General features: G+C 38.3%; 1 protein-coding gene across 1 annotated transcript in view; it reads left to right on the top strand.

Moving 5' to 3' along the window:
- The window catches only part of cacna1g (calcium channel, voltage-dependent, T type, alpha 1G subunit), a 198,710-nt gene that overhangs the window by 65,859 nt on the left and 109,590 nt on the right, over window positions 1-23,261 (top strand). The window contains exon 3 of the mRNA XM_057359457.1: window positions 20,780-20,889. Within this exon, the coding sequence (XP_057215440.1) occupies window positions 20,780-20,889 (110 nt within the window). The remainder of the gene's footprint in view (window positions 1-20,779; window positions 20,890-23,261) is intronic.

The raw sequence follows: 23,261 nt of genomic DNA, 5'->3' as shown, positions 1-23,261 counted from the left end.
AAAATCATGGTTTCACTGCAGTAACCATGGTCATTTGGTTTTAACTGTAATAAAAAAGAGCTGAAAGAATAAATTGCTACAGCAGAAGCAGAAAGTGATTCTTTTTTTTTCAGAATCTGCAATTATTTATGTAAATGTCAATCTAGGGATCTCATATTTAATTTGTTGGTAGTTTGTCTGTAGTATCTGCTATAAATTCAGCGGAAACACAACTAAGGATTAAAAAACAGACCTAGAGACCTCACTTGGGTGTATTCAGACACGGTTGAGCAGCTCATCAAGGGTGTTAAATCTCATCTTCACTAATTAACTCTTACCTATGCTGCTTCTACTGGATGTAACCCTCCACAGGCTCTCCCCCACATTCTCTGCTGTAATCTTCATCTTCTGTGCTCTTCATTCTCCACAGTGCCTGAAGGAGACAAATGATTTGATGATGTTGATGGGGACAGGAAGTCAGAAAGAGAGAGCGAGCATACAGGGATCCTGTCAAGCTCTGAATGTAAAGCTTTGTAGTTTGGTCAAGTAAAGTCTAGCTTCATGCCTCTCCATCTCATCTTTCCCAGTACTTTATGTGCACCTGTGGGAATCATATGTTTTCATGTTGTAATCACATTAAGAAGTGTATGCTGAAATCTCTCGCCCACACCACACCGGTGCCCTGAATCTTTGAGGATTGTTTCGCCAGATTGCATGTTTGATGTATATTATCTTGGCTGGACTCATTTCATTTTGGTTTCTCTTTCAATCATCTCCTGGGGTTTTCTCTGCAAGGTTCTGTGGCACCTTGCACCACAGTGGTACCCTTTAAAGGTTACTTTTGGATGAAGGTGCCCGTCAATGGGGCAGTTGTCAGCATCCACGTTACCACGTTAATTATAATTATTTCTGCTTCTTTTCAACATAAATACAATGTTAATTTCTGCATGATATTTTTTGGGAACTATGTTCCTACACTCAAAAAAAATATTTTTAAAGGTTGTTTGTTTTACTTAATCAATATAGTTTGATATAACACATTTGTATTGGTTTCTTGTTCAAGCACAATTTCAATGTGTAATAGTGACATAAATAGGCAACTCTTTGACATAACTTGGTCCATTTGTGTTGGGACAACATGAATAACTGAATGGAGAAGGATATGCTTCTTAGCTTACTGTTCTTGGTTTCAGCGTGTTGGTTTTGTATCGTTCTTCTTCAACAACAGCACACTGCACACTTTCTGTGTGTGTATTGACCCCTAGTGCACTAGTGCACTTTTCTTGTGCATGTGCTGTTGTACGCGTCATGTCTGCGCGGTCTCAAAAAATGGGCTGCACGCGGACGACCGCGGACCCTCCTGATGATGAAAATAACGCCATGCGTGCGGCGCACGGACGGACTGACCATACCTGCTCCTTTATAGGGACATTAAAACCCAATGGGCAACTCAGAGTTCTTGTCTTGTAATTTGAATGTTTAGTATTGGGAACAGTGTATTGTTAATATAGTGTAGCGTTAATTTGTAATGTGGTGGACTGTATTATTATGAATTATTATTAGAAATGTTTTTATAGTACATTAGTGTTGTATCACAGCTTAATAAAGTAAAGTATAAACCATTAGTGAAATATGCCTTCTGTAGTGCTTTGTTAGAAGAATCAGTTAATCATTTCAGCATGTCTGCAAAACTACAATGTGACCACCTCTATTAAAGGAGGAGCTTCGATATAAGGGTAACAATTACCATAGAAACTGGATATCCTAACAACCCGGAAAATGAAAAGAGACCAAGTTCTCCATAGTGTCAACATACTGTCAAACCGAACTGTGTTGCCATGGCGAGTTACTGTGTGTTTACATGCATTTCCTATTCATTAAAATTAGGTTTTAACATGGCTCTCCATGCATGTGTGCGAGCGAGCTTTAAACGCAGGAGAAGATTATAGATTTTTTAGATGCGTTTAGATTTTCAAACAGTGAGAAATAGTCTGGGAATATTACATTTCTGGAAAGCTCCGTGTATTTTGCAAAGAATTCAGCTCCCTGGTGATTTTCGGGAAGGTTTTGTGATCCTTAAGTAAACTTTTGGAGGGCAATTAAATATTTTTTCTCTGCTAGTTTGGATGGGTTTGAAAAGAGATCGTTCTGTTTCCATCATTTCATCTCGCTTGTATTAATTACATCATAATCTTTGATAACATCATCTGCTTGTCAAAGAGTGCTTTCATTTTTTAAGTACAAAATTGTGTCTGAAGTTCCATGACCTGCAGTTTAAGCTTTTGGCTTCAGTTGAAAGATTTTTACTCCGTGAGGTGATTCGCTTTGACACAGAGGTCGGCTGTCAACGGTTCTTTATTGAAAGTGTATTTCTCCTGAAGTGGCTAAATAGTGAATTACTGTAATTATGTATTAAGCATATTAAACTAAGGTTTGTTTGAGATGAAGTGTTGTCAAAATCTATATTTGTTACTAATGTTCTATATTTTCTGTTCAATTAAATCTGGGCGATATAGACAATATATACTTTTTGTGAATATTCTATATATATATACTATATATATGTACTGTAAGACAAACTTTTCAATAAAACCAATTGTATGACAAAAGCCATGTTGAAGGAAGAAATTTTAAAGGGACAGTTCACCCAAAAATGAAATTTCATTCATCATGTATTCAACCTCATGTCATTTCAAACCTGTAGTCTATGACTTTTTTCTTCTGCAGAACACAAAAGAAGATATTTTGAAGAACGTTTGTAACCAAACAACATTGGCCCCATATTGACTTTCTTTGTATGGACAAAACCACTGAGATATTTCTCAAAATATATTTTGGTTTCCTCATATAAGTGACTCGGTTTTGGTTTTGCACGACATGGGGGTGAATAAATTATGAAATATTTTTATTTTAATGGCCAAAGAGCATATGCTTGATGATATCCACAATGTTAATTTCATATACACTGCAAAGTCATTGTAGATATCTCATAAATATTCAGACAGTAGAGCGCATAACATTTTCATTTGTTTAGATGATGATACCAAAACATCAAAAACGAAGGCTGGCCAACAGGTTGCCAAGCTATATTTGTAAAAAACGTGTTTCATTTGTACTCAGGAAACTCTGTATCAAGTAGGTTATTTAAGGTTCCCCGTGGGCAAGTAAGCATTTTGCTTTATTTACGGAGTATAATGGGTTATGACACGAGCGGAGATTGGCTAGGCTATTTTGATCTTGAGTCTCATACAGGAGTTTGGAAAGGGGGGTCTCAGATCCAGGAAGCAGGGCAGAAAAGACTAGAAGCTTCTCACCGAGGATCCCAGCCAGATGCTCTCCAGCCAATAATGGCAGGATGATATAAAGGGGCCTCGAGTTTTAAAGGGGCTCCTAAGCAGACAGGGCCCTCTTCACTCCAACGGACCACCCACTCCACACCAGCACTCCAACTCCTCATCACTGTTTGTGGTGAGAGAAAAGACTCTGAAATTAAGCTCCATGTCAACCAGATGGTTCCGATTCCGCCTGTTTGCTGGAATTACTCTTTCGTCATTGTTAAACCAAGAGCCAGAGTTAATAATGTTGTTAACATGTGAACTTGGCGTTTAATGTTTAACAAAGACAGCGAATAGCCCACACTTCACATATACACCATTCCATTGCTTGGATGAAAGGATGTACTTTAAGTTTATTTTGTCTGTTTCTTTCCTGTTGAGAAATGGAGATCAGTGGAGAAGTGTTTCCCAAACAATGGCTTGCAGACTCCTTCATAGACACCAATGCAACAATGTGTTCCTTTCAACTCATGTAATGTTTCTTTAACTCAGAGCTAAAGGAATTTTGGGTTCAAATCCCAAGGAACACAAAATCTTATACTGTTAGTGGCTTTGCCTCAGCAGTTCCAAATAGGTATTTTTTAATATCATATCTGGAAAGAATTTAGCATTATCATCACTATTATTAAAGTGGCTAAGCTTCACTTTTTATAGTATTGTTGGTGAAAAAGGAACTCACCAAGTAACTGTACCTTTAATAAGACACCTGAGCTTGTTTGTCTATCACAAATTTTGACAGTTCGGGTGGCAATCTTAGAGGCTTTTTCTCGGAGAAAGACCTAACTCAAATTTATTTTAAAATGAAATCCAGATGGGGCGTTAAATCATTTGCAGTCTTTGTACGATGGAATTTAAAAGGGCTACTATAGAAGCTAAGGAATGAAATATTACCCACAAGTGAATTCACTGTTATTTGTACACTTCTTAATTTAGCAAAGCAAAATGGTAATCATTTAAAGTACCCACAGGAACCCGCAAAGTACCCTCAGGGGTGCACACACCCCTGCTTTAGAATCTCTGGTATAGATAGAAAGTTCTTGTATTGGTGCATTAGCTTTATGAGAGTGATGTTGAAAAAAATGTATACTCTGTTTTATTACACTGACCCCGCCTTCGTTGTGATTTTTATTTATCTGGTTTAGAGGTGGTAAGATTGGCATTTTGCCACATGTAACATGGGTTTCTGCGTATTGTTGGAAAGCTTTTTTATCAACCTTTTGAAATGGCAACCCATTTCGCAATATTTCCTCTAGTTGTCCCATCTGTGTGGTATCTATTTGCTCTGGCTTGTTTGCAGATCTAAAAACATCATAGCCAGAAGGTCTTACATACCCTGCTGAGAAGATCAACTTATCCCAGCTTGAACTTTCATGTTGCCTGTAGCCTTTTTTGATAGTTGATGCAGGTCTAGCTGGTGGACCATCAGGATTCACCTGGTGAAGGTGGTCGACAAGCATGGTTTTTCTGAGGATGCTGGTATGACAAAAATCTAGCTGGTTATCCTGATTAACCTTGCTAAGAAGCCTACTGACATAGGGACCACCATTCAAAACCCTTCAGCGTGTGCTGGTGACCAGCCAGTTGGTGTTCACCTGTTTATGCACTTTAAGTTACAAAAACCATACACGTGTCTTATTTTACATTTGTACCCCCAATGAGAATCTGGATCCACTGATAGTTTGTTCCTCACGAACAAGAATTTCTCTGTACAAGTGAAACGTGGTCCTACTACATAAGGTCTGACATCTTTTTACACAGAATACATATTATTTGATTAGTCAATCCATCCAATGTTGTCAAAGCATTGTCTTTTGTCTCTCAAAGAAATAGAATTGCGTTCTTCTCAGGCATTATGAGAGACTTCTCCTTTGGTTCTGGAACATGTTGTACTCCTCTCCTTCTCCTCTGATGTTCAACTACATGTTGTTTTCACTCAGAGCTGAGCTGTGAGGTGATCAGGTTTGACAGAAGTTTACAAAAATCTCAAAATGGCTGAGCCTCGCCATGTCCCTACTTGCGTTCAGTAGACATTTCTGTGTATGTGTGCCTGACAACTGTGTACTGCGAGCTGTTTATTTGACGCTGTCTGTCCTTTTCATTGGCCTTTTGTCATATTCATTCTAGAAGTTTTGTAGTTTGCAACTGTGCCTTGGGCATATTTTTAGTGGTTGCTGCATGTTTAATAAAGATTTACCGAAAGGTATTTTATTAACTTTTTTCATGAATTTAAAGGCAGTTTTCCAAGTGTATCAGGTGCACCAAAGCTAATAGATATGAACAATGCACCACTGCCATTACTATGAATGGGGAGGGGATGCACTGCTCAATATGGCCACTAAAGTAAGGGAAGTCCTGCCTTCCAGTAAAAAGAGCCAATGGTCAATCGACATAGATGCTTGCAAAGTATGCGCAACCTTAAAAAAAGGTGTTTTTAGCGCAGGTTAAGCTTAGGAAGCAAAAGTTCGGTTGATGTCAGGTTTAATTGTTGTCAGAAATATTCTGTTGAAATGTGATACTCCATTTAAGTAGATAGGTCGGTGGTAATAGCTGAAATAATTACCCGGAGGTGTTGTAAACATGGCCGCCGAGTGGCACGAATTCCGTAAACGGACTTTGGGTGCACTTGGTATATACAGTATATATGAAATACCCCTGAAAATATGCAGTTAAATGTTACAATGTTTTACAAAAATATGGACCATTAACTGACTATTTAGCTTGTTTGACCTTGACTAAAGTGCATCTGTTTTAGAATCAGAATCAGAAAGAGCTTTATTGCAAAGTATGTTTGCACATAAAAGGAATTTGTTTTGGTGACAGGAGCATCCAGTACACAGAGAACATAACACAATAGAATACAGTACACCGATGATTTAAATAAGGGCCTATGGGTATAAAAAATTAAGAATAACAATACAATAAACATAAGATAAAGATATAGAGAGTAAAGCTATGTGTGTATGTAAATATGTACAAGTAAAAAATAAGAATAGACTATTGTAGTGCAAGGTATGTGCTATATACAGCAGACTTAGAAACCATTTGAAAGCTGATTATGGTGATTTTGCCATTTCCCTCTTTTAAATATCACATTTAGAAATGTAATGATATCCAATATGTATATACTCTAATACAGTGGCGTAGGCAGAATTTTATTTTTGGACGATCCTGGGCAAAAGTGAGCAGGCACCTTGACTGTCTTGGCTGTTTATTTTTATTCTTCTTTCTTTTCTTAAAAAATAAACTGCTGCACATAAAACGCACAGCATAACAACAACAAACTACCATGTCTCAGTCACAAACACGTTTTTAACAAGTATTGCATTAATATTAGACTCATTGCAATAATATTAATCTCATTTTTATTGATTTACCTAAACACCTTAAATAAAAAAATGCCACTTATTTAATCAATTAAGCACATTTATTTAATAATCAACATCAAAATAAAATGTTTACCAAAACTTTAAATCGCACATAATACTGTTTTATATAAAGTTTTTAATAATTACTTTCTGAAAAACGAAAATAGCGCTTATTTAAACAATTAGTTTATTTAATAATGCTCAAATGAAACGTTTAAAGCACATAGGGCAGTTTTTATCCAATTCATTTTTTTATAATATAAATATTTCCGTAAAGACAAAAATAACGCTTGTTTAACCAATAAGTTAATCAAATTAAATAATAAACTTTTAACAAAAAATTCACATAAGGCATTTCTTATATCAAGTTTTTAATAACAGAATTATGTTCTACTACAATTTGTTGGTCAAATATAAACATATAAACGATGGCTGTTATAATTAGTTTTCAAGATTTATTAAAACATATGAAAGAACAAATTCATCACTTACAGGTAAGGTCAAATAATGAATATTTGTAACAATGCATATATTTAGCAACATTCTGCTATACCTCCACAAGCCTCCACAAGACATGTAGTCATTGGTAAAGTCGGTTGAAGATGCCGTACTAATTAATGGCTCAGAATCGAGAAGATCCGTTGTGGTTATTGTTGTATCAGCCTCGTCTGAACTAGCTCCCCCGGTTATGTTAGCATCATCTATTGTCCTTAAGTGCAGGTTGTTGGAGGAGTTCTCTCCCAGGGAAATACACGTTTTTTAAAAATAATTGTGAATAGAAATTTGTTTCGACATCGCGCTAGCTAACACAAACGTTAGGCTAACTACATGCAAAGTGCAAAGCGTGAAAACAAACTCACACGCATGAAATGGCTCAGTCAATCAATTTCATTAAGCATTCAAAACGACATTTTATTATTTTATGATTTGAGATGACACAGTCAGGTTTGTAATTATGTTGAATACAATAACATAACAATAATATAACTGGGTGGGCCTATTCATAAAGAGGACAGGCCTGTGCCCGTCAGGCCCGTCCGCTGGCTACGCCCCTGCTCTAATATTAAGGAACTTACCAAAGAGTATTTAACAACAAGGTCACATTGAGGCAATGCATGTCTTTTATTGTGGTGGACATAGACAGTAGTGATAAAGCACTCTATAAAAACAATGCCAAAGATTGTTTTGACCATCATTTGGCACACAATGAGAGAGAGAGAGAGAGAGAGAGAGAGAGAGAGAGAGAGAGACAAAGGCAGTTCATTGCTTTTCTTTTCAACATGTCATGATATCAGTAGAAAACACCGACAGTGTGTTACCTCGCCTCACCTTCGCTACTCAGGCTCTCACCTGTCGCTATGCTAATGCATACCAGGAGACTGTGTTTGACTATTCACAGCTTCCTTTGTGAGTGTCTGTGAGAAGGAAAAAGAGGGAGCATCATTGTCGGCTGCCATTGATGTCTTTGAATAGCTCTGCTTTAATCTTTCCTGGACTGAACCGCTCTTTGTTTCAGCCAATGGGAAGGCTTGATCTAGTCTTACCCAAACAAGACCTATAGTATGTGGGCCGGAGAACATAATGAGCCAAGAATTCTCAAAAAATATGATAAATTGATAAATTAATGAAGTGTCAAATTTGGATTTTTTTAGATTCAATAGAATTTAAGATGATCGATTTTGCAATGTGAGAGAGTTAAGAGTGTGTCATTTGTTTTTTACAAGTGGGCAGATTTCCTCTGCACTTTATTTTCAAAATTTCTCCAAATGACACTCTCCCATCAACAAATGAACTGTCTATTGTTAACTTAATTCCTCTCTACAAATCCTGCGGAGGCCAGTATTGTCTTTTATGACACCGCAGTGGGCTGAGATGATTTTCTTCAACACAATGCAGATTTTTACCAAATAAACAGAGAATCAGTGGACCTCAGATAGGACAGCGCTGATGTAGAAAATGTTAGGTTGACATGTGGGAAATGTATATTTTTTAAGAAATTGTTTGCATTGCTCAAAAAGGATTAGCAATTTATGTAACAGAGGAAATGAGAAACCCAAATTATTAAAATGTGGAGACATCTGTCATTTGTGCTTCATGTCTAAAATAATCTAGTCTCAGCCTCAGACGTCACGCCTACGGACCGTTGGCTAAACGTCTGATGCATAAGGCACACTTTTCTGGAAACACTTCAGCACGTTCCAAGTCGTCATCTGATTGGTTGAATTTGACAGGATTTCCGGGAGATGTGCGTGTCGTGTTCTTTAACGGTCTGCCTGTAAACAACACGAAGCTGTCGTGTTTACAACGGTTGCTATAAGAATTCGTCACGATCGACTAAACGCTTAATTCTTAAAAGTATGTGAGGTTCACGGCATAAACTTACAATCATTTTGTTGCTGTTAACTTTTGACAAGTTCGTGAATTTACACCGGTATGTTACTGCGGGGACATTTAGAGGCTGTGTCCACCAAGGCGTTTACGCATTCTGCCGGTGTGTTTTTTCAATTGTTTCCTATGGAAACGCCGCGCTTTTAAAAAAAGCCATCAGCTGCCGTTTTTTTTTCGCGCTCTGCACTGGTGCTATGCGTTTTTTTCACGCTCAGCGCCGGCGTTCGACCGAGCGCCCTGAGTTGAAAAATGCTCAACTTCGGGCAGAACGCTGCGAGCTCCTGCTCGGTTTTCAGCCGCGTAAATGCGCCTCGGAGGACACAGCCCCTTACACGCCTCTAAACATGACGCGGCACAAAACGAAACGTGATTGGTTGCTTTACCTGTCAGTCGTATGGCCTCTTGACCAAAGAAAGCGGCGATAAGTTCCGCGAGACTAAGAAGAATCTGATATTTGTTGATCTGAATCCCAGCATTCTAACATCATACGTGTTGTGTTGTATGAAATCTGCTCTCTCCTGTCCTTTAAAGATTAAACGTATAATTTCAGCACGTCCTCCTCAGTTTTAATGGTATGCCCCTGCTAAATAGCTAAACAATGACTTAAAAATAGCTTTTGAGTTTGAGTTTTTGTCTTCCATTGTTTTGAAAAACAAGTCGTTCTTCTGCTCCAAACACACTGCTGAGACAATGTTTCAAAGTTTGGGCATTCTGCTAAAGATTTCCCTTTCTACATCTTTTTATGCGTTCATTCCCCACTATGACTGGATCTAATGTGTGACTAAATTCCGTGATCTAGCACCTGCCTCTTTTTGTGTTCATTTGTATATGCTTTTACCTCAGAGAAGAGCCCCTGCATACTGAAGTGTCTTAGAATGAGCAGACCACTGAACTGGGACCAGTTTGCTTTGGGGATTTTGCCTTTTGTTGTTTGCTCTGTGATGTAAAAATAGCTCCTATGCCCCTTTGTGCCGGCACTCTGATCCTAATGAGATGCTGTCCGTATTTTGGTTTTAAAATGTTTTATTCATTATCCTCTAGCACAGGGAGAAATGTTCATTCTATTCCTGATCACGCATAAGTGAATAAACATCCGCAAATCATATTTGCTGCATCTGTCGTCTACCTCTGGGTACAAATGGTGCTGGGGGTCGCGATCGTTTAATAAAGACACGGTTGCTAAATAATATTGCTTTGAAATGGATCACAGCTCTGTTCCGTTGGGGAAATTTACCAGAGCCAGCTGTATTTTTATAATGTTTTGCTTTATAAAACCGAATCACATACTGAGTGACATTATACTCATGGTTACAGCACGAAACACTCTCCTGCTTATGAAAATATGGCTACTGACAATCATCGTCCTCATCGTTAAGTGATGGAGAATGATATCTTCTCCAATAGCACGTTTGGGAAATGCTCGCAGCACCGCGCAGCTCCATTTTGGTGACTGATGATATCCTCTCTCCATAAAAGATTTCCATTGCTATTGTGAGTCTGGCTCATATTTTTAGGAGACGTAGCCTTCTAAAAATCAATCAAAGCCAATCAATTCCTTATACGGGAGTTAATCTAATCTTTCTGTACATCTCTGAGGGAGGACACATGATCCAATATGTGACGTGACCTTTGACATTTTCTGAAGGAAATTAAATAGTAGACATATAATAGCACTCTTTCCTTCAGTTTAAGCAAAACAATGTGTTACAGTAGAAATAGATAGTATTAACAAGCAAAATATTGATCTCTATAGAAAAAGTCCTGATTTAGGGAATGTCAAGATATCTCCACTAAACAAGTAGTAACTCGTTACATTTATATAGCGCTTTTCTGGGTACTCAAAGCGCTTTACATGGAAGGGGGAATCTCCTTAACCACCACCAATGTGCAGCATCCACCTGGATGATGTGATGGCAGCCATATTGCGCCAGAACGCCCACCAGCTTATTGGTGGAGAGGAGACAGAGTTGCGAAGCCAATTAGTACATATGGGGATGATTAGGAGGCCATGATGTATAGAGGCGAATGGGTGAATTTGGCCATTGGGATTTTTAATGACCACAGAGAGTCACGACCTCGGTTTAACGACCCATCCGAAGGATGGTGCTTTTTGACAGTATAGTGTCCCCGTCACTATAGTGGGGCATTAGGACCCACACAGACAACAGGGTGAGCACCCCCTGCTGTCCTCACTAACACCTCTTCCAGCAGCAACCTAGTTTTCCCAGCAGGTCACCCATCCAGGTACTGACCAGGCTCAGCCCTGCTTAGCTCCAGTGGGTAACCAGTCTTGGGCTACAGGGTGATATGGCTGCTGGTCTGCACTACTTTTTTCTTATTTAGGATTGCTTTCTTGTTGCCTTTCAGAAAAATATCTGAACATTACTAAAACAAAATAAATTGAATAGCGAAATTGCATAAGATTCAGTAAATTCAGATTAGATTAGATTCAAATGTATTGTCATTGCACATGAAAACAAGGTAATTAAATGCAGTTAGCATCCATATTATACAGTATAATATTCTATATCTACAAAAACTGTGATTAATCAATTCCAAAAGCAATTGTTTATATATGTGTATGTTGCATATATTTATGCACACAGATACATATGTAAGGGATAATGTACAGGCAGCCGGTTGTTATCGCAGAAATAAGCCCCGACAGTGTGATCAGGACCCGACGTGAAGCGGAGTAATAATAAAGCCCTACTTGCCACATGAGAAAAAAACTGGACATAAAATGTGAATTTGAAATATTTTATTAGCTCATTTTTACCGAATGCAGACCTTCTGCGAGGAAAAGCCGTTTAGTTTCGGTTTTAAAGTAAGAAACGACGTTCAGACGTCACGAACAGGCAAATTGGTTTAATCATTTGTAAATATAATGTCATATATGTTCTTGACATTATGACATTATAGTTCTTCGCCTCCACGTCATGCATTAAAATCCTTTAATGCACGGCTAGCCGTGGATTATCCCTTACATATAATGTAACTATTTGTATAAGTATATTTAATTATTAATTATATTATGTACAATAAATACACATATTTCTTAAATATACACATGTATGTTTGCATATTTACATATACCTTAAATAACAAACATTCACATATTATATAAACACAAATATTTATTTTGGAGTTAATTAACTGATTAAATGTTGATTTGATTCAAAGCATAATTGGGTCAAATATTGAAATTTGAAACATTTGGGTTTTTCCATGTTTTACCCGATCATGGGTTGAAACAGCCCAGCATTTTCAGAACGTATATACTTCTATGTCTTGTTTTAGATATTTTTATTAAAGTGTAGGTTTCCAGGGAAAGATGTTCATCTTATAATACACCAAGAAAACCAATAGTCTTTAGATACACTACAGTATGTTGGTTTTTGTGCAATCGCCACGTATTACAGGGAGCTACCTGCACCCGTTTCAAATAAACATCCACCTTTTAAGACTGAACTGTGTTTTAGTGCCCCAGCATGCACAAACAGCTTATCAGTTAGCACCTGTGTCTCTGAGACGGGCTGCCAGAGGCTTCGCAGACGCGCTGGAAAGGAAGTGGAGAGGAAAGATCCAGGGTGAAGGGGACCTGATTGCCTCCGTGCCTTAGGGGCCCTGTTGGCAAGAGGTAGATGCCACAATGCTCTGACACAAACATTGGCACTGTCACTCTTTCTTCAGCACAAGCAAGGCACAAACACAGCAATACCCACTCTTATTTAAAGCTGCACCAACCCTTAATGTATCAAATAAAAGGGAGCTGTGTACTTTTAAGTGCACTACGGACTTCAGGTAGAGTTGTATCTGAGTGTGTGACTGCAAACCTGAGAGTTGGGGAGCGTAATTAAGTTCAATTAAATTACATGACTTAATATTTACGTGTAGCTCCGTCTTGGGGTCCAGACATGTATGTGATTTAGCTGTACGTATAATACATCTCCCATTGCGCCAGTGGAAAACTCTGATGCTTACTGCAGACTCGAGCCAGGAAACACCTCTGGTCCTTTGTGCTCTGAAATGTGTGTTGCTAGGCAACATTGGCTTACATGATGAAGACTCATAAGTTCAGCTGAATAATGTCTCAATTACTGTTTTGATGACAGGCATTAGTATGGTATAGCAACTATTTATTGGTTCATAGCAGGAATGTGCACTTTGATCTCAAGGCTTAACATTTAACCCCATCCTACCTGAAGTCAGCAAGTGTGGAAGCACTTAGTTTGCATTTCAAGTGGCCTCTATTCTATTAAATTCTACTATTCACTTTTGTATTTCTAGCTCTGAACACCATAATAAAAGGCTGTTTCTAATAATAATCTCCAATAACCGTTCTAGGGTGTGTGGCTGTTATGGCACAAAGTGTTTTATGAACTGAATATCGATAAGAGCTGTTAAAGCAAGATCAAATATTTTGACTCACAGGTCACCCAAAGATTTATGGAACTGGAGAAAGCATTCAATATGTTTTTCTATATAGCTGTCCTATATTTTTTGCTACAAGCAATTCCAACGGTGAAAGTGATGCGTTCTCACTAGTCCCTCTACAAAGATCAACTCTGTTATGTCAGTCAGCCTGCATTTTCCTGCGACATCAGAGCAGCTAATCCTGCCATGGAAATTCGACTTCCTTAATGCTAAATCAGCTCTTGCCCCTCTATGCTCATCTCCCTTGGTAGCACTTTCATGTTATTTTATACAATTAAAGCTACTTTGTCAGGTGTCAAAGCATGTCTCACAGCCATCGCAGGGGTAGAGAACATTTCAGCGAAAATGTTTTCGACCGGTTGGCGGTAGGGCCGTTCTGTTAATAGATTGATTGAAAATTGAAAATGAATGGTGAATCCTGCTGATTTTCTTTTATGAATATCATTAACACAATCAACCCATTAAATTCTTATACATCACATTTTAATCTTGCTTAGTACATATCATGTAAGAAGGACAATAAGATAGTTACATGAACATTAGGAACTCTTTGGTTGATGAATTTTTGTTTCTTTTTGACAAAAATATCATATTGTACAGTAATTGGCTATACTTAACTACCCCCCATTTTGATTAGCCATGATTATAAATCATTTATGTTTTGATTTGTTCTTTGTATTAAGGTCCATCATTTCAGAACACATCTTTATTAGGGAATTTATTTGCTTTTCGGTATATCAGGGCTTTGAAATATCTGATTAGGATGCAATGAGTGCATTGTTGTAAAGATTAGTGTAACATCTGTACAGGACAGAAGAGAGCGCCGAACTGACTGCCTTTATTAGTAATTGGACTTCAGTGTCTCATTCATCTTGGTTGGACTAACTGGACTCAGCTCACTGAAGAGACTGAGGCAGATGGAGAAAAGACAGAGACACATTGAAATACTGCAGGGTATGAACAAGGCCCTAATTGAGCGAATGAACGAGCTAATGCTCCACGGCAGAAAATCGTTGCCTCTTGGCACAGTGCGCTTGAGTCTCAACATGTACAGCCTCTGGAAGTGTGAAATGTTTGGACAATACCATTGTTTCTTAATGCCTTCTTAACTTCCTGTCAAGCTTATTTGTTGTTAGTTTTACTTGACTGTATTGTTACCTGAGTTACAGTAAGATTTTAAATCTAACCTTTTGAACGTTATCTTTTATGTTAAGTCACACACTGGTAAAATGGAATAAACTAGACAACCCCTGTTCAACAATTCTTAAAGTCCGCATTAAGTCAAAATGAAAGTTTTGTTGCTTTTAGTATGACTATGTTAGCCTTAAGGTTACATATAAGCTAGTGAGCATAGAATATATAAGCATTCACATTTTGAAGATATAAGTACTTACAGATTCAGAATTTACCGTCTCTCATTTCGGAGCAAAAAAGGAAATCTAAAATTTCAATCTGATCTCACGGGAATTCTTAATTATTTTACGAGGTGGCTAGTTTGTATGAATTTGTACGTTGTGAATCGTATACGATAACTAGAAAAAAGCAATACTGAAGCCCCACCCCTAACACCGCCCCTAAACCTAACGTCACTGGCACGAAAGCTTTTCGTACTAAAATGTACAAATTCATACCAATTAACCAAAATTAGCCACATCAGAAAATAGTTATGTTTTTGCTGTGAGGTTGTGTTGACAATTCTGATGACATCACCCCGCACTTCTGCTTCTCATTAAATTTTCTGTCCAAATAAATGCTTTTTAGAATCTGAAACATCCTGCTCTCTACATTATAAAAGACACTGAAGCTGCGCCTGAAATCAGTCTATTGTGTATAAATTTACTCTTTTTCTATATGGTTAATTTGGACATAGTGCACTTTGTTTGGGAAACGATAGACAGACAGACAGACAGACAGAATCCTGTTTTAGAATGCAAAATGCTGTTGGTACACACGTGCACTTCAGTTTTGTTTTGGATGATCTGTTTCTTTAATAATCAATGCAAGTAACTGTCTTCAGATCTTCCACATCAATCATGGCGCATGTTTGTCCACGTGTTTCGCTCAGAACAACATGTTGTGTTTGTGTCCCGCAGCGAGTTTCGAAATTCAAACATCGCTTTCCTCTCGGAAGTTCACTTCGTTTTTGTGAAGAATTTGGAGTTGTACACAACACACAACTCCGGGTACCGTTAACTTTTCTAGCTTTAAGGAGCTCCCAGGCGTCGAGCAGAGAGTGGCTCTTTTAGAACTTTCTCCAGTCACCTCTACTCGGTTTTGTCACAGCTCCATCACAATTCTGTCGTCAGTTTTCCACAGAGACCTTACTTCTGATCTTACTGCTGCTTACAGGAAGCTGACTCCAAAGAGATGCTGAGGAAATCTCAGTGTTTTTATAGCCATCTGGCCTTTAAATGGCTTCTCAGGGTTTTTATGTTTATCAGAAATTCACAATCTGTTAAAGATTGTGATGTGATCCCTGCAAATACATTTGGACTGTTGCCTTGAAGAATCAAACTGAAAAAAACACGCAGAACGTTTATGTCTCAATTTTTCACAAGATTAACCGCCTAACGAATTAAACTTATGTGACATTAAGTGTCTCCGCTTGGAGCGATTTAAAGTGAATTATGATAGCTGCTGTATTTAATGCATGTAAACGCTGAGATGCTTATGATGAGAGGCTCAGATTTAAACAAAAGCAGAAAACTACAGCTGCTCACTATAAACGTTTTTTCAACATTCATTTCTCACTTTTAATGTTTTATGTTTAATGTAGCGCTCTACACCCCTGTTTGTTATATCAGAGAGATCATGCAGGACTAATTGTTAAAGAAATAGTTCACCCAAAAATGAAAATTCTGTCATTTCAAACCTGTATGACTTTCTTTCTTCTGCAGTACACAAAAGATATTTTGAAGAATGTCGGTAACCAAACACCCCATTCACTTCTTTTGTCAGGACACAAAACCAAAGTCAATGGGTACCGCCGTTGTTCAGTTTCCAACATTCTTCAAAATATCTTCTTTTGTGTTCTTTGGAAGAAAGAAAGTCATACAGGTTTAAAACGACAGGAGGGTGAGTAAATAATGAGTAAATCATTTTTGGAAGAACTACCCAGAGGCTGCGTGTCTCTCATTATTAATTTAATACGGTTTAGAAGGATGTTTGTGTGCTATTTTTTACTAAAAAAAACTGGATATTGACCCTGGCTTACAAACGTCAATAACTAGGACATCTCAAAAAGAAAAACAGAAAATCAGAAAATGTAGATATTAGTTTTTTGGCCGCACTACCTCTTTAAGGGAGGTCCGTGTAAGTTTTTCTTCAAGATCTTTGCAGTCCACCCCTGGAGAACTGCAGCAAACTTTACTGTCAAACTTTGAAGTGCATTGTATGAAGTAACCTGTTTTCTCTGTAGTCTCTCTCCCCAAATCCGTGAAATCGCATTTTTGCCTTTTTTTTCATAGCTTCGGTCTTTCACTTCACAGAAGATTGACAGATGGGCTTGTTTGAGTAATGAGGATGTGTCAGATTCTGGCTTCATATCTCTGAAATATTGACTGAAGTCAGTTCCATCTAGTTTTTGATCCATATCTGGTAATACAGTTAAATGGATCTTGGTGGACTTCCTTGTCAAATTTTTTTCTTTTTTGGTTTGTAAAAAAAATTGTTCCATTATTAGAATGATAATGATATAGCAGTATAGTAGTTTAGTTTATAAAATGTAAATATTATGAACTTACTCCTACAGTATGTTTTCTCAAACATGTATTATTTTTTTCTGTTAAACACACTTTATGGTGATTTTTGACGTGGGGACATTTTGGCAATCTGGAGAATTGTTTTAGTTTATGGAAATTACATAGGAAATATTGACCAGTAAATTGTCACATTTCTGTCAGAAGGCTATACATTTTTGTAATAATGTGAGTAAATGGCAGCATTTTCTTTCCTGGCTGAACTATTTCTAAAAAGAGGCTTTTACTCATGACGCACCCATGATATTTTTGCATAACCAACTTAAAAATTCTCAAAACAGTTTACAATGCAAATGTGCTTTTTGCTTATAAGAGTACTGATGAAATCCTAGAAAAGAGTAGTTGTTACTCTGAATAGGACCAGACTCTACTGCCGTGGCACTAGAAATGTTAATCCTGAGAGTGCTCGGCTTAGGACCGTGTCTGAACGTGTGGCACTGGAGAATGTGAGATCAAGAGTCTGGGATGAAACAGCCAATGTCAAGAGTCCTGAATTAAACAGAGGCCGGATGAAATACTGCTATTTGCCACGCATGGCACTCACCCATTTGGGCTCCTGAGGGCCTGGAGAAAGGGCCACTAAACAAAGTGCCTGAATGCACACATTTAGACACACAGACTAAGAAGAATTTGTGAACGGTTAGATGGATAGGAAAGGAATGAACATACGGATGGTTTGGAATGATGTGTATTAAAATGAAGAGTTTGGTTCCAAAATGAGATAACTCCGTTTTTAAAATTGTTCAAAAATCATGTTTTTTTATTGTGCATTCCAATTAATATCAATCAAACTGCAGTTGGTTTGTTTTGATTTAAGCCATAATAACTCATAAAATACAGCTGACTAACACAATAAAAACATGACAACATAATAAAAAACATAATTTTTGAATCTCATTTTGGAACCAAACTCTTCAAATATACGTGCATTATTTATATTGTCGCATAAATATGGTGGATGCTCTGTGCATAAAAGTGGCCAACCAACATAAGAAATGCATTTACCGGTTTGTTATCATTGCATGTCCTTGCAACAGAATTTCCCAGCATTCCTGCGTCCTTCATACACCCCCTCATTTATTCATTACTTGGCATAAGATAAGTCTATAACTCAGGACCAGAGCTTGACAAATTTCACTGTGTTGCTTATTCAGCCTACCTGTGTCACTCTTTTATCACTTACTGTATTTTTTCTTTTGATTCACATTAGAACTCGGCGTTAGTCTGCAGAATCTGTCTGAAAAGCTGCCGAATCACACGTACAGTTTTTTACGCATTGTTATTTTTTCATTCTGTCAGAACAATGAAAACAAGTCTTTTTAGAGCATGAAGGGTGCCGCATGAGGGAATTAGGCTGCACATGAACACAACATAAAGACTTGATGTGGTTTGATCCCACTATTGCCTGTGAGAAATATCCAACTACATTCCTCCACTGATGGATGGATGAACAAAGAAAGGCGTCCACGTGACTAAACACGCCCATCTGCTCACAGTGCGGTAGTCAACTTGAGAGAAGGTGCATCTGTATCTGTGCCACGGCCCACCAAGCACATTTCAAAAGAAAACAATGCATTTCACACAGAATTTCAGATGTTCCGATAGTGTGAACTGAATTCAGTGCTCTGTGTTTATAGATTAAAGCCGCACATTAGGAAATAATTCATAAGCGCACAATCACATGTCCCAGCATTCTCATTTATTGTTTATGGGGGGGGGGGGGTTGTCTGTATATTACTGTCCACAGGATTCTGCTTAATCATTTATTGCTGCTTGGCGAAGAAAATATTAGCAATGCTGTTGGCTTGCAGTGTTCATTAAAGCTCATTTAAGCCCACAAGCAACTGAAGGCACTTGCATTGTTAATCTTTTTAAGAGCTTTGGGTTGTACTGTTAATTTAGCTGTGGAATTCATTCTGTATGATATATATATTTTCTATAAATTCAATTTCAAATTTATGGCCACTATGGTAGTCAATGGTGGTCACGAACCGTTACAAGCATTCTTCCAAATATCTTTGTCTGTGTTCATCAGAACAAAGGACTGTATACAGAATTGGAACAAAATATACAGTTTACTCGTCAGATCAATTTATACCATGTAGAAATAGTTATTATTATGTGCAGTACAGTGACAGAAAACCCCAAGGACAATAACAGCTTTAGTAATTTGCTTTACCCTTCCAGGATTAGGTTTAGCCCAAAATCTATACTGTGCATCTTCAATTTTTAACATTGTTTTTTAGTTCAGCATAGTTTATGACTTTGCGAGTTCCACTAATTGTGATCTGAGCCTCTGCTTCAGCGCCTACAGATCAATGATGCCTGTGAGAAGTTAGCAGCTTGTAATTAGTCTCCTGCCTTTCTGCAGGAAGAAGACACATTCTGACTGTTTACATTATTCATGTAGAATACATTACTGCCCCTTTATGCAACCGAGACATTCATTCTGGTCCGGAACTGTTAAACACTATTCTGCCACTATTCTGGTTTTATCCCTGAAAATCATTTCTGTGTTCGTGTCACGGCACGCAAGATGCGTTATTGAGCCCAAGTTTATGACTTCCCATATATGTGTACGCGGCAGTGAGGCCAGTTGCAGATTATTTCTCGAAAGTGTTCCTTAGGGGTCACATAGGACGTCTTTAGCTCATTGTAAAACTTTCTTTTGACATCTAATGTGTTGCAATTTCCCTGTTCGGTTATGATGTCATAACGCGATATAGCCCACGGTTTTGCACTGTTGACCGCTGAGATGATCAATGTCCCCTGGCGGGCTTCTTCTTCTTTAGAAGCTTCCTGTTTAATGGCACATCCTCTCATTTAGTTTTGGGGATTTTAATTGTGTCCCTCTGGGGCTTCCTTTGGCAGTAATTGTGAAAAATTAGCAGGTTTCTGTCCGCTGCCACTTTTGTTCAGACGGCACCCTGTATAGACATTAGCATTCTTGTATTTAATTTAGATGTAAATGTGCGAGCTCGACCTCCGGATGGGCGCTTGGCATCTCGCCCCGTGATCAATTACTAAAAGGATGAAGGGTCATTTATTCCCAAGAGTAAATCAAGCAAAATAATGACAAACATAATGACAAAAGCGCCATCGTCCCTCTAACACATTTAGCCAGACTGACCCCATTTTACATCAGGGAGAATAATTTTAGCCTTTAAAATGATATTTGTTGTAGCTGTAATAACTGAATTATGGGTGCCGAGTGATCTTTCATAACAGTGCCATAATTTATTACAAATTCACCTTTTTTAATTTTCCAAAACAACGTGAAAATATGAGAGAATTTACACGGCAGAGGAATGTCTATAAATTACCAGTAGTTCTGCTTTGAACTCAGAATAGCTTGACCTGACAACCCGAGGTATTCCTAAAAGTATGCCTGCTGATGGATGCGGTATCTATTTTGTTTTAATGCCATTCATTTCTATGCCAAACAGAACGTTGGCTGTGTCTGAGCCTGCTTGTGTGTTGTTTTTCCTCTGTATTCCTTAACTTTTACTCCCCACATGGTTCGAGAGGGCCAGCATGTTGGTTATTCTGCTGAACTGCGTTACTTTGGGAATGTTCCACCCTTGTGAGGACAGCCGCTGTGACTCAGAGCGATGCAAGATCCTGGAGGTAAGCTTCATACCACGCATACATCACCTCTCGTAACCCGTCGTCCTTAAATAATCAAAAAACAGAACAGATGGAAGCAATTCTGGAGTTGAAATGATTTTTGACAGATTGAAGTGTTACACAAGTATTACACCTAAAAATAAAGAGAGAATCATTTCGAGGGGATTGTTTTCGCATAACTCTCATCTTCGTGGAATACTGGGTTTCTCTAGATATCCTGAAGCATGTTGTGTTGACTGATTTCCAAAAGACACAGGAATGCCCAGAACAACATGTGGTGATGGGCACCAAAGAGATCCTCGCTCGTAATTCAAAGCAGATATCGCAGGAAAGAAGCTGCTCTGTTTTATCATTGACTTGGGAACATAGCTCAGGGACTTTGATTTCAATCTGCTAAATTCCTTTTGCTTTGTTTAACAGATGAGTAGCCTTAAGGATATCAGAGAGCTGTCTTCCTTTCTTGATACTCTGCCATCTTTCTCTTATACAACCATGTGCACACACACACACACTGATATTTCTATTGTTACCATTGACTTTTATTGTTTAATTATCCAGGTATTCTCAATCACTGAACCCTTTCCCTAACCTGCATAGAAACCTTTTGCCATTTTCACACTTTTAATGGGACATCCCACCCTGCGCTGTCCATCTAATACTACGGGGGTGACGTAAAATTACATGAAGGCATATGACCCTGAAACAGCCAAGCCATAGAGAGGATTAACCAGCATTATATGAAGTGCTTACAACACGACTTCAAAGCCAGTCTTCCAGTCAGGCATTGTAATCAAGTCATTTAGAATATAATGTGACTGATTGTGGCAGGAGATTATTAAGGTAATGGTTGCTGTAATGAAAGAGACTAATCTATGCTCTTTACATCGCGACAGTGGGTCATGTTCGCTGTACAGAGTGCCAACGAGGAGCGATTATACAGTAACGTTCGTTTCAAAGGCAAACTGTCACGTCCGGCATAAATCAGATGTGAGATGGTGTGCTTCCAGGCTTATTGTAAAATCAGTTTTGACGTACTCTTGACAGAATGATTAGGGAAATAAGCGTCTGGTTGACAACGTCTCAATAGGATGTATATTTTTTGTTGATGCATAACAATAACCTACAGTGTAGAGTAGTATTGTGAAGTGCATGGTATAATTAAATTTAGTCCATAGTGTGAATACAGCACAGTATACAGTAATATAGCGCATTGTAATGTCATGTAGTATTTTGATGTAGATATTATTATATTTGTAGTGTAGTGTAGTTTGAGAGGCAATAACATAAACAAACGTAATGTGGTCCAAACTTAACCTCCGGTAGACCTCCACAACGAATCAATAAATGTTGAGTAGTTTTAATTTAATACAATTAATATACAATAAAATATTAATATTAATTAATATTAATGTAAACATCTGTACTCATCCTACTGGATCTATCTGCTGCCTTTGACACCGTTAACCACCACATCCTCCAGTCGACCCTCAGGGCTATGGGTGTCTCTGGAATGGTGCTACAATGGTTCAAGTCTTACCTCTCAGGTAGGTCATATAGGGGCGGTTTCCCGGACAGGGATTAGCCTAATCCATGACTAGGCTTTAGCTAAATTAAGATATTTAAGGTGTTTTAAAAAACATACTTTACAAACAAACATTACTGTGTGCATCTTGAGACAAAACAATCACACTGATATATTTTAAGATATGCAAGTGCAAGTTGCTTTCGATAAAGACGGCACTAACATTTTAATTAGTCTGGGACTAGGTTTAAACCCTGTCCGTGAAAAACCGCCCCTTAGAGAATCCTGGAGAGGTGAGGTCTCTGAGTCCCAACATCTCAATACAGGGGTACCACAGGGCTCAGTGCTTGGACTGTTGCTCTTTTCCATATACATGACATCCCTAGGTTCTGTCATTCGTAAACATGGCTTTTCCTATCACTGCTATGTGGATGATACACAACTCCACCTGTCCACCAGTCCGATCCGACTGTTTCTGCATGCATTTCAGCATGCCTGAGTGACATTTCGCTCTGGATGAAGGAACATCACCTGCAGCTGAACCTTAGAAAAACAGAACTGCTTGTAATCCCGGCTGACCCTAAAATTCATCGCAACCTCTCCATTCGACTAGGCTCATCAACCATCACACCTTCCAGAATGGCCAGAAACCTAGGAGTGGTAATCGATGATCAGCTAAACTTCACGGATCATGTTGCCAGCACCACCTGGTCCTGTAGATTCAGCCTCTACAACATTAGGAAAATTAGACCTTTCCTGTCCAAGCATGCTACGCAAGTCCCAGTCCAGGCTCTTGTCCTGTCCAGACTGGACTACTGCGAATCGCTGCTGGCTGGACTCCCAGCTTGCA

The sequence above is a fragment of the Triplophysa rosa genome, linkage group LG18 (assembly GCF_024868665.1).
Source record: "Triplophysa rosa linkage group LG18, Trosa_1v2, whole genome shotgun sequence".
Lineage (NCBI taxonomy): Eukaryota > Metazoa > Chordata > Actinopteri > Cypriniformes > Nemacheilidae > Triplophysa > Triplophysa rosa.
The sequence above is the reverse complement of the archived record's forward strand: the minus strand, read 5'-3'. Positions and strand labels throughout refer to the sequence as shown.